Raw genomic sequence first — 16,594 nt, 5'->3', positions numbered from 1 at the left:
AGAGGATTTAACCCTTGCAAGACTTTTTTTAGTTTTGGGTTTTTTCTACAAACCTGGGACTTTCCCCAAATTTGTGCAAAAAAAATTCCCATCTGTCCTGGGCCAGCTGGATGGATTTTTTGATCCATCCTCTAGGGCCAAGTTCAGAATTAGCTATGTAGACTGCATATGAAACTTTTCAAGGACTTCATTGGATTCCTGATCATAGGAGCCCACATTTTCTCTTGGCTTTAATATTTCCCTTGGTAGATGTGTGTACTTCCTTCCAAAATGTATTGACTAATATGCTGGGGGTCTTGTAAAAAGCGGTAAAACTAACAGGAGTAACTGAGTTTATAAATGATGTTCTGTATAATATTGAGAATTGCAGAAAATGGAATAAGCACTCTTAAGTAGCATGAGACCTCAGGCTGCCGTTGAACTTTGACTAAAGATATGCCTGAAGGGTCTCTGTTCTGCTTCCTTATCCTCTTCATGTACCAGTCATGCTGACAGGTAAGTGGAGAATTAAAGGATTTCTTTGAGCCATAAAGGCATGGATCAGTTCCTGTATTTTTGCTACAGTTATGATAACTTTTTAAAAGTTTTTAATGTATGGTTTTCATTTCAAAGTTAGAGTGATGCCAGAATTGGTGGAGAAAACTATCACATCTTTTTGATATGTCATATAATTTTAACTATATGAGCTTTCTCGCTGGATATATTTTTTCCACTGAAGGCTAAGTGGGAACTTATTTGCACCACAAAAGAGTACAGATGTGTCAAAGGGGTTAAATCTGTTTATTTACTTCATTTATAACCCACCTTTCTCTCCGGTGAGGTTCCAAAGCAGCTTACACCATTTTCCTCTTCTCCATTTTAAAACATATTTTGGAATTTATCCATTTAAAACAAATTGTAATATCCTGAATTAGAATTTTCATGCTTCTGGAATTCTTCTGTTAACCACAAGCTTAATGGCATGCTTAGCTGCAGTATGATCAAATAGGTTTGTAACAGGAGCATTATCTATATTTATATAAATAAAAATGTAAATGTTCGTTTGTTCAAAATCTTAAATCTCCGAAAGTTCCTCACCGATTGCTTTAAAATTTTGCCACAACGTTGCATTCGAATACGCACGTGTTTTTATATACCTATATTATATAGATGTCACACCTGTGACAGGTAAAAACATGCTTTTTTGAAAAACAGCGCCATCTGTTGGACGTAAAAGCAACACACGCTATCTTCTTAGATGCACCAGGAGGAACTGGTAAAACGTTCCTAATTACACTGATTCTGATCCCAAAATGACATAGCCTTAGCTCTTGCGTCGTCCGGAATAGCTGCGACATTGCTACCAGGTGGAAGAACTGCTCATTCCGCTTTGAAATTGCCATTGAACATGCAATTCATTGAAACTTCCACGTTCAACATTTCCAAAGCACCCGGCATGGGAAAAGTATTGCAGAAATGCAAACTTATTGTTTGGGATGAACGCACAATGGCGCACAAGAAATCGCTCGAGGCTCTTGATCGATCATTGCAAGATTTGCGTGGAAACATCAGACCATTTGGGAACGCATTAATATTGCTTGCAGGAGATTTCAGGCAAACATTACCTGTAATTCCTCAATCAACACCAGCGGACAAAATAAATGCTTGCCTGAAATACTCTACTTTGTGGCGACATGTAAAGATGTTACAATTAACTACAAATATGCGTGTCCAGCTGCAAAATGATCAATCAGATATTCTCACATCAGTTGCTGGAAATTGGGAACAGAAAGGTTGATCTGACCTCAGGACGAATTTCATTGCCTCATAACTTCTGCAATTTAGTGACGTCAAAAGAAGAATTGGTTGAAAAAGTATTTCCCAATATTCAAACCAATTATAAGAATCACGATTGGCTGAGTAAACGAGCTATTCTTGCGGCCAAGAACAAAGACGTCTACGAACTTAACAATATTATTCAGTCTCACATTCAAAGCGAGTCGGTCACATACAAGTCAGCAAACCAGACAATCTCTATATCTGCACAGACAATGGAACAACAAAAAATATTGTATAGCCACAAGAATTGTGAAATTAAACATATTAGACACGTTCGCTTTCTCTTTTCTTTCTTTTCCATTTCACCAGACTGGGCCACAGCAACGCGTTATACAACCGCTAGTTGTATAATAGAGGAGTAGACTAGAATTGTGTAATAATTCTCTTATTAGTAATTTGACATTTACAATACCATCCAAAGGCACAGGTCACACGTCATAAAATAATAATTTATAATGGGAGGAATGAGCCCTAGAAACCTTCAGGTTTGTGCTCTTATTTTTACACCCCTCCCCCTTTTCCTAGTAGATGGCTCATAAATTACTGTAATCCTCTTTTTCCCAGCAAGCAACAATTTGTTGTTTTCTCCAAACCAGGATTCCAGGCTATTTTTAATCCTGCTATGGAGGCAAGACAATAAACCTCAGTTTGTTATTAGCATACAGTGGTGTATATGAAGTGATTCATTTTCCAAGGCTGTCGAAGGAGAAAAGTACAAGACTATGGTTTAAACTGTGACTTTTATGGGTTTTATCATATTTGTTTTTATTGTGTTTTATAATGGTTTATTAATATTGTAAACTGGTTTAAGTTCCACAAGGGAGACAGGAGGCTAATAAATGTTGTAAATCAATAATAAAATAAAAGAGCCTGTATCTTCTGCAGACTTGTTGCTGTAATGACAGACATTTTTGTTTTGTGTGATGCATGCTTTTTACTTGCTGCACTTTATTAGAAGTGCTAAGAGTGGGTTGAATTAAAAAATATTACTCCAGTACTGTCATAATGTTAAACCAGTGCTGTATGGACATTATAACTTGGTCAGAGTTGTTTAGGATTATGGTATAAATATGATGCTGTGTCATAGAGATACTTAAATCCATGAACAGACAAGACAGCTCTTTCTCCAAACCTGAAATATACCCCTAGTTTGGAGAAAAATCTGAAATAAAAAAAAAGAAAAAATATATTCGGTGGTTAAATCCCCAAAATTTTAGAAGCAGCACCTGTAGCCTTAAGAAATAAACATCCTCTCAGTGGCCATTGCTAGGTGACCGCAACAGTATTGCCAGCCTTCCAGATTGGTTTCTGCAGTAAAAGGCAGGGGGACAAAGCAGGACCCCTACAGGGTAGGTTGATTGGTACATGGGAAGGAAAGAAGGAAGCAGGGAAAGGTGAGGATATGGGGGATGCCAGGAGGAAGGAAAAAGGAAATAGTGTGGTGAGTGGGATACAGCAGAAAGTATAGTGCTCTTAGCAAGCCCTTGTGGATTTCTTACCTACAACTGGACCAGCACTGCACAACTCAGCCAGAGTTCTCCTGAGTAGAGGTGTCCTGGGGAGGGAAGGAGGACAAGATGGAGCCTGGGGGGAAGATGAAGGTAGTTTGGCTGGTGTGTAGAAAAGAGAGAAAGAAGCAGGAAATGGGGAGAGGCTATGGGGCTTTCAAGAAAAAGAAAGAGGAAATAGTGGGGGTGAGATGTCCCCCACAAATATCTGTGGATTGGGGCTATGGACACAGAAAATAGATTTTCCTAAAAACTTGGAGAACTCCCCAGGTTTTCAGAAAAATATGATTTTTTTTTAAACTGAGGGACTTTAACCCCCCAACGAACCTCTGTTCACCCAGCTCTATCCACACCTGGCTAACTGCTAGAGGAAGGCAGGGGGAAAGGAGCTGGAACTGCCACTGCCACCACCCTGTTAGCTGTGGAGATACTGATGTGGACCAGAGAGCCAGCTAGCTGTAGAGAGGCAGTAGTGCAGACAGGTGGTGATGCAGACTAGTTGGCAAGTGGGCAGTCTGGCGATTCCCACCTCTGCAAGTTTTGTAGGTCCCCACTTGTTTGTTTGTTTTTAAATAATGAGCAATTGGTATAAATGAAATTGAAGGCCCAGTCATGGATGTGTGCAGCATACATAACACTTACTGTCGTAAATACAAGATCACATGTAATCAATAATGGGGATGCAAAGAAAACAGCTAGGGAACCTTCTAATTTATAAATAAAAGCCAGCTGTGCATGACAGTCAATCTTTTGTATTCACTTGGCACAACTAAGCAAGGCATCTGCAATATATTAGAGAAATGTGCTGTTAATAGAAAGAATTGCTGTTTTGAAGGAAAGTTTGGATTTCCTGCCTCGAGTGTTGCTTATGCCCTTCCACGCTTCTGTGCAATTGCTAAATTTTCTTCTGCTCCACCTTGTTCTTTGAAAGAGTTGGCAGTGAATGCTTAAGAGCCAGGGTAAATTGAGGTGAATGCAGTATGAGTTGACTTTGCAGTTGGGGTGCTCAAGGGCAGTGTATAGGGTTGCCAACCTCCAAATGGTGGCTGAAGATCTTCCAGAATTACAGCTGGTCTCCAGATGACAGAGATCAGTTCCCCTAAAGAAAATGACTGCTTTGGAAGGTGGACTGTATGGCATTAAACCCTGCTGAAGTCCCTCCCCAAACCTCACCATCCCTAGGCTCCACCCCCCCCCCCCAATCTCCAGGTATTTCCCAACCCAGAGCTGGCAGCTCTAACTGAGTGCATATCCACTATCAGGTCAAGTCAGTTCATACCAGAAAAATATGATTAAATAAACCAAGCTAAAGCTTTTCTGTGCCAGTTTAGTTTTCCCCAAGGAAGTTCTCTTTAGCTCCTTCCAGGTTCTTTTTGCAGAGTTTTTTTATATGATCTTGTTATGTAACACTTCTCAAATTCTATAAGCACAGGAGACTTTTGTGATTATTATTTGTGATTATTATTTGTCTTTTCCTCCAGTACTTATGTGTGCACGTTATAAAACATCCTCATAAAACATCCTTATGTATGCACGTTATAAAACGTATGCACATTATAAAACATGCACAAGGTATGCACTCTTGCATGTTTGTGCAAGAATTATGAATTGAACCTCAGCGCTGAGTGTATTCTAACAGGAACTTAGTAAGAAAACTGTTTTTTCAGTAATTAGGAAATTTTATGAGAGAACTAAATGATAAAGAGCATAAACCTCCCTCCAGATTTATATTTGTAGCTGTTTCTGAAAATATAAAGTATTTTCAGTAAATATAAAGTATAAATAATACCAAGTCAGACTGCTGGCCCATCTAGCTTAGTATTGTCTCTTCTACCTGACAAGTTTCCCTCCAGTGTCTGGTTAAAGAAAACTGTTTCCCATCACTTGCTCCTTGAGCTCCCTTAACAGAAGGGGCCTGGATGGACCCAGGGACTATTTACATGAAAAGCATTTTACCAATCGACTATTCTGCAGGCACTTTTGCTGAGGGTTGCTAGCCTCCAGGTGGAACCTGCAGATCTCCAGGAATTACAGCTCATCTCCAGTCTGCAGAGATCATTTCCCCTGGAGAAAATGGCAGCTTTGCGTGGCAGAGTGTAGGGCATTTTGCCCCACATAGGTCCCTCCCCCCTTCAGACTCCGCCCTCTGCAGGCTTCACCCTTCCAAATCTCCAGGAATTTCCCATCCTGGAGCTGGCTGCCCTGTATTCCGCCCAGTATGTGTGTGTTCTTAACACTTCTCACTGGTTGTAAAATAGTATTAAACTAGCACTTGACTTACATATTGCTAAATAATCTAAACTGTTTATCTCAGTAATCCTTGAAACACCCTGTAGAATAGGCCAGTTATGTTCCGGTAGAGACGCTGATCTGAGGGCCACGTTCCTCGGGAGCTCCTGAGGGACCCAAGAAACGTTTGAATTTGGGGTGCAACCCTGCACCCCCCCAGATTCCTAAACAGTGGACTGGGAAGCAGGAATACCCCTGCAGCCAAGAAGTTTGACCCCCATTTTCTCTGAGAGAACTTCAGCAAGTTACCTATTATTCTAATCTATTTACTATTAATGAGATTTTAGTATCAACTATTTTTTTAACGAATATATTCAATGTTTTATCTTTAAAATTACATGTGATTTAGTTTAATGAATAAAATTAAAAATGTTAGGATTAGAAATTTCTATACTAAAGAGTACATAGGTTTGTTGTTGGATGGAGGGAGATGTAGGGGAAGTTTTCTTTTTCTCTTTTCTTTTTCTTTTTATATACTTTGAACAACAATATAACGTGTTTTTTCTTTTTATGAATGTTAGTAATTGTAGAAATGTATATGTTTATTGGATTTAGAAAAACAATAAAAATATATTTTAAAAAAATAGAATAGGCCAGGCATATTATCTGTATATGGTGTGACAGCATGGGGGGAAAGCGAGATATGCTATAATGTGTTTGACTAAATGCTATTAAAGAGTTCTGTGTTTTCAATTTTATATGCTGGTGGTCTTACCTATCGTGGCTCTACAAGATTGTTTCTGCCCTCAAAAAAGTGTGTAAAGTGTCTTCAAGTCGCAGCCGACTTATGGCGACCCCTGTTTTTTTTGGGGGGGGGGGGTTTCATGGCAAGAGACTAACAGAGGTTGTTTGCCAGTGCCTTCCTCTGCACAGCAACCCTGCTATTCCTTGGTGGTCTCCCATCCAAATACTAACCAGGGCTGACCTGCTTAGCTTCTGAGATCTGACGAGATCAGGCTATCCTGGGCCACCCAGGTCAGGGCTTTCTGCCCTCAAAATACCCCTTTTTACTACAAAATTTCAACTTTTTAAAAGATGGACCAAAAATTAGCATCAGTATGTAAATGTAGTATAGAACACAGCAATTTGCTTTGTTCTGTTAAGTATTGGATATATTTGCAATTTCACTTACAGAAATTAAGGCATTTTTACTTTCAAATTTCATAAATATGCTAGTTAGGTGTGTGTACCAGCCATCAAGTCACAGCTGACTTACGGTGACCCCGTAGTGTTTTCAAGGCAAGAGAAATTTGGAGGTAGTTGGCCATTCCGAGAGTCCTGTGACTGGCCCAAGATGACCCAGCAGGCTTCACATGGAAGATCAGGGAATCAATCCCGGTTCTCCAGATTAGAGTCTGCCACTCTTAACAATGCTGGCTCCAATTAGTACAATATTATATGCTAACTAAATTGTAAATAAGGCATTTTATGTTGGGGGCTTGACAGGAAAGTAAGCATTTCATATATTTCAGTTTTCCCCAACATTTCTAATTTTTCTCATGGTTTAATTTTTTTATTTTTTAATCTCGTGTGCGGCTGAAGCTGAGTGATCACTGGTTGCCTAAAGCCACCTCTTGAATTCATTGTTGAAACAAGATTTGATAAATCTCACAATACTCACTTTCCTGTGACATTACACTATTTGTAATTTACACAAAGGCTACTTTAGAACAGTACCTTGGGCAGGACAATCACACAGATTTTCCTGAACCCTGTAATTCTAGGACATGCCATCAAATCCTGTTGTGGTCTATCTTTTAAGTGTCCTGTAACATCGTTGTAATATATTCAGATTATGAAATCAAATTCCAGTGGGAGACAGTGTGATACAGTGGTGTCAGGCTAGGATCTTGGAGATTCAGGTTTGAATCCCTCCTCTTCCATAGGCGTTTGCTAGTTGACCTTGGGCCAGTCACAGACTCTCAGCCTAACCTACCTCACAGGGTTGTTGTGGGGATAAAATGGAGGAGAGGCCATCATTTTAAGCAGCTTTGGGTCCCTATCAGGGAGAAAGGCAGGGTGCAGATGAAGCAAACAAATAAATCGGTAAGTCTTGTTTGATTCTCTAGTTGCACGCTTAATTTTTAAGGAAAATAAATGTATCAACAATAAAATATGAGGTTAAATAAATGAGCTTATGTTCGAAACAGGGAGAACAATAGTTCTTGGGACTTGACGCAGCATATTACATGGTCTTGGACCAGCTCCTGAGTAAAGCTCTGCATCCTGTATAAACAAGTCTTTTGATTCTGCTAAATTATTCCCTTGAACAATGAGTATAGTTGTCAACCACAAATATAATGCAAATGCTGTTTCACAAAGTTTGAAACACATTATCTAGTAATGTGGAAAAAGTTCTTCAGTATGGGAAGAATTTTTGAGAAGCTGTGAGAGAATGTTGACCACTGGATGGATGTCTTCCAAGACTATTCGTTGCAAGTTACTAATTTTTTTTTTTTACATAAAAAGCAGCTCCATATGGGGGGCAGGGAGAGCATGGAATAATAAACTGGGACCAGCCATGGATTTGTAGTACGTTGTGTGATCAGAAGTTAGGTTGATCTACATGTACTAGAAGAGGAGGAAGAAGAAGAGTTGGTTTTCATATGCCGAACTTTTGAAGAATCAAACCGGCTTACAATCGCCTTCCCTTCCCCTCCCCACAACAGACACCCTGTGAAGTAGGTGAGGCTGAGAGAGCTCAAAGAGAGCTGTGAGTAGCCCAAGGTCACCCAGTTGGCTTCATGTGTAGGAGTGGGGAACCAGCCCGATTCACCAGATTAGAGTCTACTCCTCCAAACCACCACTGTTAACCACTACACCATGCTGGCTCTCTGACTTGAGAAATCCATCAGTTTGGCTATCACTACAGACACTTGATATCACAGTTCAACTTTGCATCCACATACCATGACAGTTAAGTAGTTTTGAAACCAGTGGGATTTCTCTGCAGTATGTCTCAAGGATTATAGCTGCTAAGGAACATCCCTTGACATATATATTTCTAACATGAAAACTATGTAGGGAAGTGTGAGTAGTAATAGTACACTTGTTTAGTACAAGTGTACTATTACTATTCACTAAACTATGTAGGGAAGTGTGAGGAGTAATAGTACACTTGTTTTGTGCACTAGTACACAATGGTACACATTAGTTGTGAGAGTTATATTTTACAATGGTGGTGTAAGTTACCAGTCGACCTCACCAACATCCTTTTTTAACCTTAACCTTACTCTCTTCCTAGGGTTGCCAACCTCCAGGTTTGAATCCCCACTCTGCAATACTGAATCTCTTATGAAAGCATTGTAATCCCACATGCAGACCTTTTAATCATGTCCTATTATTTGAATCTATTTGCCTTATAGAGCCACCGTGGTGTAATGGTTAAGGTGTTGGACTAGGATCTGGGAAACCCAAGTCTGAATACCTACTCTCCATGGAAACTTGCTTGGTGACCTTGGGCCAGTCACACACTCTCAGTCTCGACACTGGTGAGTATTTGGTGGGAGATCTCCAAGGAACACCAGGGGCATAATGTGGAGGCAGGCAATGGCAAACTACCTCTGAACATCTTTTGCCTTAAAAACCCTATGGGGTTGCCATAAGACAGTTGTGACTTGATGGCAAAAACAGCAACACATTTTCTTTATGCTGTTTTGAATGTTAACAAAGAGTAACATGAAGGTTACTTTTTGGGATGTCACAGGTTTGATTAAATTTCTTCATTTTTGCTTTTTAGTAGTAGAAAGTGCTGTCAAGTCACACCTGAATTATGGGGTGCCTGCAGGGGTTTCAGAAGATGCACAGAGGTGGTTTGCTGTTGCCTTGCTCTGTCTAGCAACCGTGGACTTCCTTGGTGGTCTCCCATCCAAGTACTAACAGGGGTTGACCCTGTTAGTTTCCGAGATCTGATGAGATCAGGCTAGCCTGGGCCATTCAGGTCAGAGTCTTTGCTGTTCAGCAGTGTGTTAAAGGATTCATTATTTGGATTCTAGAATTGCATTTTCTGGGGTTTCTGCCATGTATTGTGCAAGGCGTAATAGTGTGTGGAATGTTTATTTTAACAGCATCACGTTAACTGCACCCATATTGTGAAATCTGGCTTTAATTTGATGTTAAAATATATCTGACACACTTGATTCCCCAAGATCTTTCTGCTCATGAGTCAAAGCAGCCGTGCAACATCCTTGATAAGGGATGTGGAAAAAAGAGGCTTAGATCTTTTGGGGTAGTTTTGTTGTCTGCTATTTCTTTTAAAAAGCTGTTGAGATGTGTGCTGTAGTGCAGAAAAGAGGCAGGTCATACTTAAAAATGCAGATCAGTTAAAATCTACTCTTCACCCCTTTAACCAGATTAAACCCTCCCATCAGAAGCCTTAATTTTCTGAAAGATGTGGAGTCATACTGCATATCCAGGGTACAAAGCATCACAGTTATGGGGCATTTCACAAATATAGTCTGACCTCTCTTCCTTTGCTCAAACCATTTTTGTATATCAGTGATCACAGAGCTGTACTATGACCATGACATAATTAAAGATATGGAATAAACAATCCACTTTCCCTTAAGAATGAGAAATTATCAGGTAGGTAACAGGTATAATAACACTAAAGCTAAGACAGACAACAAAACTTCCCCAGAGTCAGTTCTTTTACCTCCGAGTCGTTTGGCCACCTGTGCCATCTTGCTAAGTGTTAAAGAGAATAGTACTGCAGATCAGGTACAGGTAGAGTTACTGACAGGCCTGGAGAAAAATGTCCTGTCCCTTTAATAGACACTTAATTTATGGAAAACAGCAACTGAAGCTTTTCATGACATGATGGTAAATAGCATCACCTAGTAAATAATATCCCATTAAGCTTTTCCCCCTCCAGGCTGTTGTCAATCATAGGTGCAGGTGTTAATATGGCCATTACCAAAAAGCTACAGTTGGTAAGAATGCTGTGGCCAGAATACTGACTGGCTCCCACTCCAGTCTTGTTTAATCTACATTAGCTCCCAATGTGCTTTGGGGGGCTAGTATTGATCTTTAAAGGCCTGTATGGCTTGGGTGGGGGACATACCTGAAGGACCACCTGCTGCGATATGAACCTACCCAAATACTAAGGTCAACTTCAGAGGCCCTGCTTCAGGTTCCCCTGCCATCTGAAACTAGACTGGTGACAACTCAAGAAAGGACCTTCCCGGTTGTGGTGCTGAAACTTTAGGACTCCCTCCCCAGGAAAATTCATGTGTCTGCTTTATTGTTGGCTTTTTGTTTGGTTTGGTGTTTCCTCCCTAACTCTTATTTGCTCGCCTTCCTGCTTGTGCGTTTTTATGTGTATATATTTGTATTTTAAATGCTTTTTAGTGTTTGAAATGTTTTAGTGTTCACCGCCTTGGGGACCAGGAACTGGATGGAAAGGCAGCATAGAAATGCTTTAAATAAATATTCAGTATTGAGAAGTGAGGATGCAGCTTTTGTGTTCAGAAGGTGTACTTGTTTGCCAGGTCCTGTTGTCATATGACTAGCACCATCTTGCATTGCCTTTGAATGGGCTGCAGGATACCAGCATGGCTATTATTGGAGATGGAACACAGAATAAGATGGACCTTTATCTGATCTCCCATGGATGTTCGTATCCATACTAGTGACTTGATAATCAAATCAAACAGACTTCAGATAAATATCTAGAAAATAGTCTGATATCAGTTTCTTTACAATGAAAGATCATTAAAAAAAAGACACTACACGTATCTGTCTGGTTCCAAAAAAGCTCTTCTGTGGAAATGTTCCATGTGCAATGCCACTGCATCTAAAATTACTTTGTGTGGCCATCCAAATGTGTCTATTGTCTATATGTCGACAACAGTAGTTGCCAGGGGAGTGCTTTCCAGGCATAAGTGAGGCAGGATGCCTGTGGACACACTTCCACGGCCACCACTTCTGGGTGGACTCTTCCATGGGGAAGAACTTCATGGCTCTCCATGAAGGGGGTAAGATTTGAACTGGTAAGCTTGCTTGGTGATGAAAACGCTGGAGATGTGAAATATTCCTCAGGAGCATGCATTTTCTTTCGAAACGTATCTGTACTGAAAAAGATACAATCTTAGCCCATACTATGTTTGATTATATTTGTCTGCACTTTTAGAATTTAACAGCCAAGAAAGTGTTTTAATGTATTCATTTTTTCACTCCTAGGTATTAAGGTATTACATGGTACTTAATGTAATGAGAGTTGCTAAAGATTACCAAGCAGATATTCCTTCTCTTTTACAGACTTGGATTATCACTTGCTTTTATCTTCAACTGCTCCTACTCAATCCTCTTGTCAAAGCCCAAAGTCCCTGCGGGATTCCTGTGACAGATGATGTGAATGACATTGAAAAACTGGCAAGTGGCTTTTCTTTTAAACTCCTCTCTAAATACTGGATGGAAGTGGAGTAGATGCTCTGGGGAAATGTGGTCACTGAAGAAGCTCCACTAGATTTACAGCAGAGAGCGATTCACAAAAAGGAATACACATTTAACAGCATTCAAGTATCGCTGAACAAGGCAGCCTCCCATTGGCGGTTCTTTTTCGATTTGCACAGTATCTTTTAACACCAGAAATATCTCTGATTTCCTGATTATGTTTACTTCGGAGAGTTATGCCGTTCAGTGAACTCCCCTAAGTGCTGCTTTTAGCTTTCCCTCAAATGCTTGTTAGGTGCCTGAGCATAGACTCCACTAACAACAAAAACAAAAGTCCTTTGTATCGGGCTTGTTTATTTGGGTGGTATTTTTAGGTGCATTTTGCTTTTGTGAATGTTACAAAAATGGAATGTGTGCTTTTCTTAGTTTATAAAAAAAGACTACTGGGGTATATAGTCTTTTATGAATTGCGTAGTACCATAATGTTTAACTAAATAAATGTTAGGTGTCTAAATTAGCCCACTGCTACATACGCAAACCATGAAAAATTCACTGGAAGGCTATTTATAACTCAAAGCAAGATTTTATGCAACACTCCAAGTAGATACATGAGCCAGCGTGGTGTAGTGGTTAAGAGCGGCGGATTCTAATCTGGAGAACCGGGTTTGATTCCCCATTCCTCCACATGAAGCCTGCTGGGTGACCTTGGGCTAGTCACAGTTCTCTCAGAAAGTTCATCCCACACAGAGGCAGGGAATGGCAAACTACTCTGAATGCCTTTTGCCTTGAAAAATCCATGGGGTCTCCTTAAATCAACTTTGACTTGACAGCACACACATACACAAATAGATATAAAGTACGATTGAATGAATGACATCATGAACAATGTACATTGCTGTTTCAGAAGATCACTTTAGATTCTAGTAAGTGTAGCTTCTTGAATGCTGCTCATGTCATGTCATGATTTAATAAGCAAAGGATTATTTACCTTATGGAGCAAACAAGGTGTTTCATCAAAACAAATGGAGTGTCAGACTCTGTTGCTCCATGTTGTGGTGAAATTTGGGTAGATTGGTGGATTATACGTCATATTGAGAAACATACTTGGGTGCACCCAGGTCTAGTTTTGCGAGTTGGGTTTTCATTATTTACTGGGATACTTTTACCCTGTTTTTCTCCCCTGAGTTTGGATTCAACGTGGCCTTCAATATGACAAGACAATAACAAAGCATGTGGTAAAAGCTCTGCCCTGATGGCAACAGACTTGCCCTGCTTGGCATACAATCATGTGATCCAGTTTTAGGTAGATCCCACCTTCTTCTGTGAAAAGGTGGAGTATAAATGAAGTAAATAAATGTAGAGAGCATTTACAGAAATTGCTGCGTCATAGAGATTTTCCTGATTTTTTGCAATTAATAAAGTTCACCTTGCCATTGCAAAAAGCATGGTCTGAGTGCTGTTGACACATAGAACAAAGGCAACCACATGCGTCGGCTGCTGGAGGCATGTACCCAGGTTACAAGAAGACAGTTCTATCATACGTACATTCGAACTCCTTGCTTTTTTTGATATAAAGATTGACCCTTGTGTTGGGGGTGGAGTTTATAGAGAGGCCCATTGGATCTTTTTAAAGGCATTATTGGTTTTTATTAGTATCCAATCTATAACTTATTATCCCGAGATCATGTGGCAGAGCCATGGCTGTAGTCAAGGTGACTTAAAACCTCTTCATCTGCCCAAGGATTAAGGATTCAAACACTCTAGCACTTTGAACTGTAACACCTGGGCATCCTTTTCCTGATATTCTTTAATAGCTATTAGGTTCAGAATATTCGAAAGACTGTGTGGGTATGAAATATGAGAGAGACTATATGCAAAAAAATGCAACATAATAATTAAAATACCCTATAGAACAAAGAGGGAGGGAAGGCGGCATGGAATAGCTCAGTCTCGTCAGATCTCAGAAGCCAAGCAGTGTCGGTACTTGGAAGGCAGACCACCAAGGAATACTCTGCAGAGGAAAGCAATGGCAAACCACCTCTGCTTAATCACTTGCCTTGAAAGCCTCTTGCTGGGGTTGCCATAAGTCAGCTGTGACAACAGCACTTTACACACATACATAGATCAAAGAAACACCTGGAAATAATAAGCTTTACAGGTGCTTTATTTCACAATGAGCTGCTATAGAAAAAAAATAAGGAAATTTGTCTAAGATGCCCAGCTTCATCTTAATTATCCTATGGCCATAGATGACTATCACAGTATTTTATCACTGCGGTAATGAATGAGCATATAGATTTACATTCCATGTAAGTAAAACTCTATTACAAATCAAAATAACAGCCCTTGTTCTCTTTTAAAAAAGGAGAGTTGGTTTTTATATGCCAATTTTCTCTACCTTTTTAAGGAGAATCAAACTGGCTTACAATCACGTTCCCTTCCCTCCACACAACAGACACCTTGTGAGGTAGGTGAGGCTGAGAGAGTTCAAAGAGAACTGTGACTAGCCCAAGGTCACCCAGCTGGCTTCATGTGTAGGAGTGGGGAAACCAACCCGGTTCTTCAGTTTAGAGTCCACTGCTCATGTGGAGGAGTGGGGAACCAAACCCAGTTCTCCAGATTAGAGTCCCCAGCTCCTAACCACTACACCATGTTGGTTCCTTAACAGATTAACCTTGTGTCAATAGCAAATGTTCGAACATGGGTCACTTCGGAATTTGTATAAAGTGATGGGTGGGCAATTTAAAACTAAAGGTGGCAGGGGTGATCAGCTCTTCTTTTCCTACTGATTTTTCCTTACAGTCTCTTCCTTTCAGCTATCTCAGTGGGCTTAGATGGCAGAGCAAAGGGAAGAGAAGACTGTGAGCCAAAACAGCAGATAGAAGGGTTCAGCCCCCCTATCATTTTTTCTGCTTTAAATTACCTCCTCAATTTTTGTAAGAATATTATGCAACCCACATTCTTATACATGTACCGCTGTCACATGTAGTTGCCATTCTGAAGAAAGCACTACTATGTGAGCCCATAAAGTGCCATCAACTCACAGTTGTCTTATGGCAACTTTCGAGGCATAGTTTTCGAGGCAAGTGATTAAGCAGAGGTGGTTTGGCATTGCCTTCCTCTGTGAAGTCTTCCTTGGTGTTCTCTCATCCAAGTACCAACCCTGATGAGATCTGAGATCTGATGAGCTCGGTCTATACTATACCATTCTACATCACAAAACACCATTATAGGCATTTCATAATTGGTACAGAAAATGATTGAAAATATGCTGAGTATACAGAACATTGGGTCAGGTGCCTGTTCCAAGTCTGAGCAGAATCTCCAGTAAAATGCTTCTGGAATTCATTGATGCAAATCTGAGCTTGCATTTGAACATTTTAATTGGTGCCTCTTCTGTACATAGAAGCTCTGATGTTCTCACCAAATTCCTGCAGCTTTCCCCATTCACTGAAATGGCAGGAGAGTTCCAAGTGTCCAACCTGTAATAGCATGAACTTTACACTTTCTGAGAGCCAAGAGGAGCATTTGACTGGGAACAAAGAATCCTAGGCACTTGTGTGTTTTTTGTTTGTTTGTTTTTTAGTCAGACCATTCAGATACATAAATTTATGTGTAACCAGACAGACCATTTCAACAGCAGTACTCTTGTGTGTCTCTGTCCATTATGTTTGGCTTATTTCTTGTATGTAGTTTGGTTTGGTAGAACATAAGAATTCTATGTTGCTATTGTTAGTTGTCATTTCTTAATTTTAATTAGGATACCCCCTTCAAGCTTTTGCTTTAAAATTACAACTGAGACAGTGCTTTGCTTTTTGAGTTTACCCAGTGTCTTGAAAGATCCTGTGCATGGAAGATCAAGTGTGTAATAATTGTGTTGGTGTTGGCATAATACAGAACAATAATAATGATGGCTCTATTTACCATCCATCTACTATGGAGTCCTCTCCTCACTTCAGTTTCAGTGGAATTGATTTGGAGCAAGTGGCTTCCATATTGTAGTCTTGAATAAAGTTCATTTACTACTCAGCTCAGAGAGAAGGAATAAAGAAATGTAGAAAATGGACTTTGCTGGAGGGTGAAGGGGAGAAAGCTATCAGCAGGGCGAACAGAAAAATCACAGTCTAAAGCAGGTACGAACAACAAAAGCAGAGCAAAGGCAAGGGAAATTAAAGGGGAGAATCGCCGCTGTCCCAAAGGAAGCCATCAGGCACTGTTTAGCTATTTATTTGGTATCAAATGGTCTTCTGGTTCCCAAAAGCCACACATTAACTTTGGTCTAAGTGCAAACTTCCTTTTTTATATTTACGGTTCTTCCTCATTGAATTAAAGGAATTTTCGACTGAACACAGTAGCCTAAACCATGAGGGCACAAATAAATACGTGTTTAGTTAAAACATATGGATCAAAAACATCTAACCATAAAAGCAGTAGCTGCAGCTGAAACCCGTCTACGCGTTAACAAAGATGAAACATTTCATGGTCGGAATTACAGATACACAGACATTTTGGCATATAAAAAGATGACTGCCTGACACCTTAACAACTGCAGACTGGGAACCAAGAGAGACTCTCTGGGGAGGAAG

General features: G+C 40.1%; 1 protein-coding gene across 1 annotated transcript in view; it reads left to right on the top strand.

Annotated features, from left to right (window-relative positions):
* The window catches only part of KITLG (KIT ligand), a 77,907-nt gene that overhangs the window by 32,116 nt on the left and 29,197 nt on the right, over nucleotides 1-16,594 (top strand). Inside the window, exon 2 of the mRNA XM_056846523.1 lies at nucleotides 11,874-11,987. Coding sequence (XP_056702501.1) covers nucleotides 11,874-11,987 — 114 coding nt within the window. The remainder of the gene's footprint in view (nucleotides 1-11,873; nucleotides 11,988-16,594) is intronic.

This window comes from Euleptes europaea, chromosome 3 (genome assembly GCF_029931775.1).
Source record: "Euleptes europaea isolate rEulEur1 chromosome 3, rEulEur1.hap1, whole genome shotgun sequence".
NCBI classification, from domain to species: domain Eukaryota; kingdom Metazoa; phylum Chordata; class Lepidosauria; order Squamata; family Sphaerodactylidae; genus Euleptes; species Euleptes europaea.
This window is presented reverse-complemented; position numbering and strand designations above follow the sequence as displayed.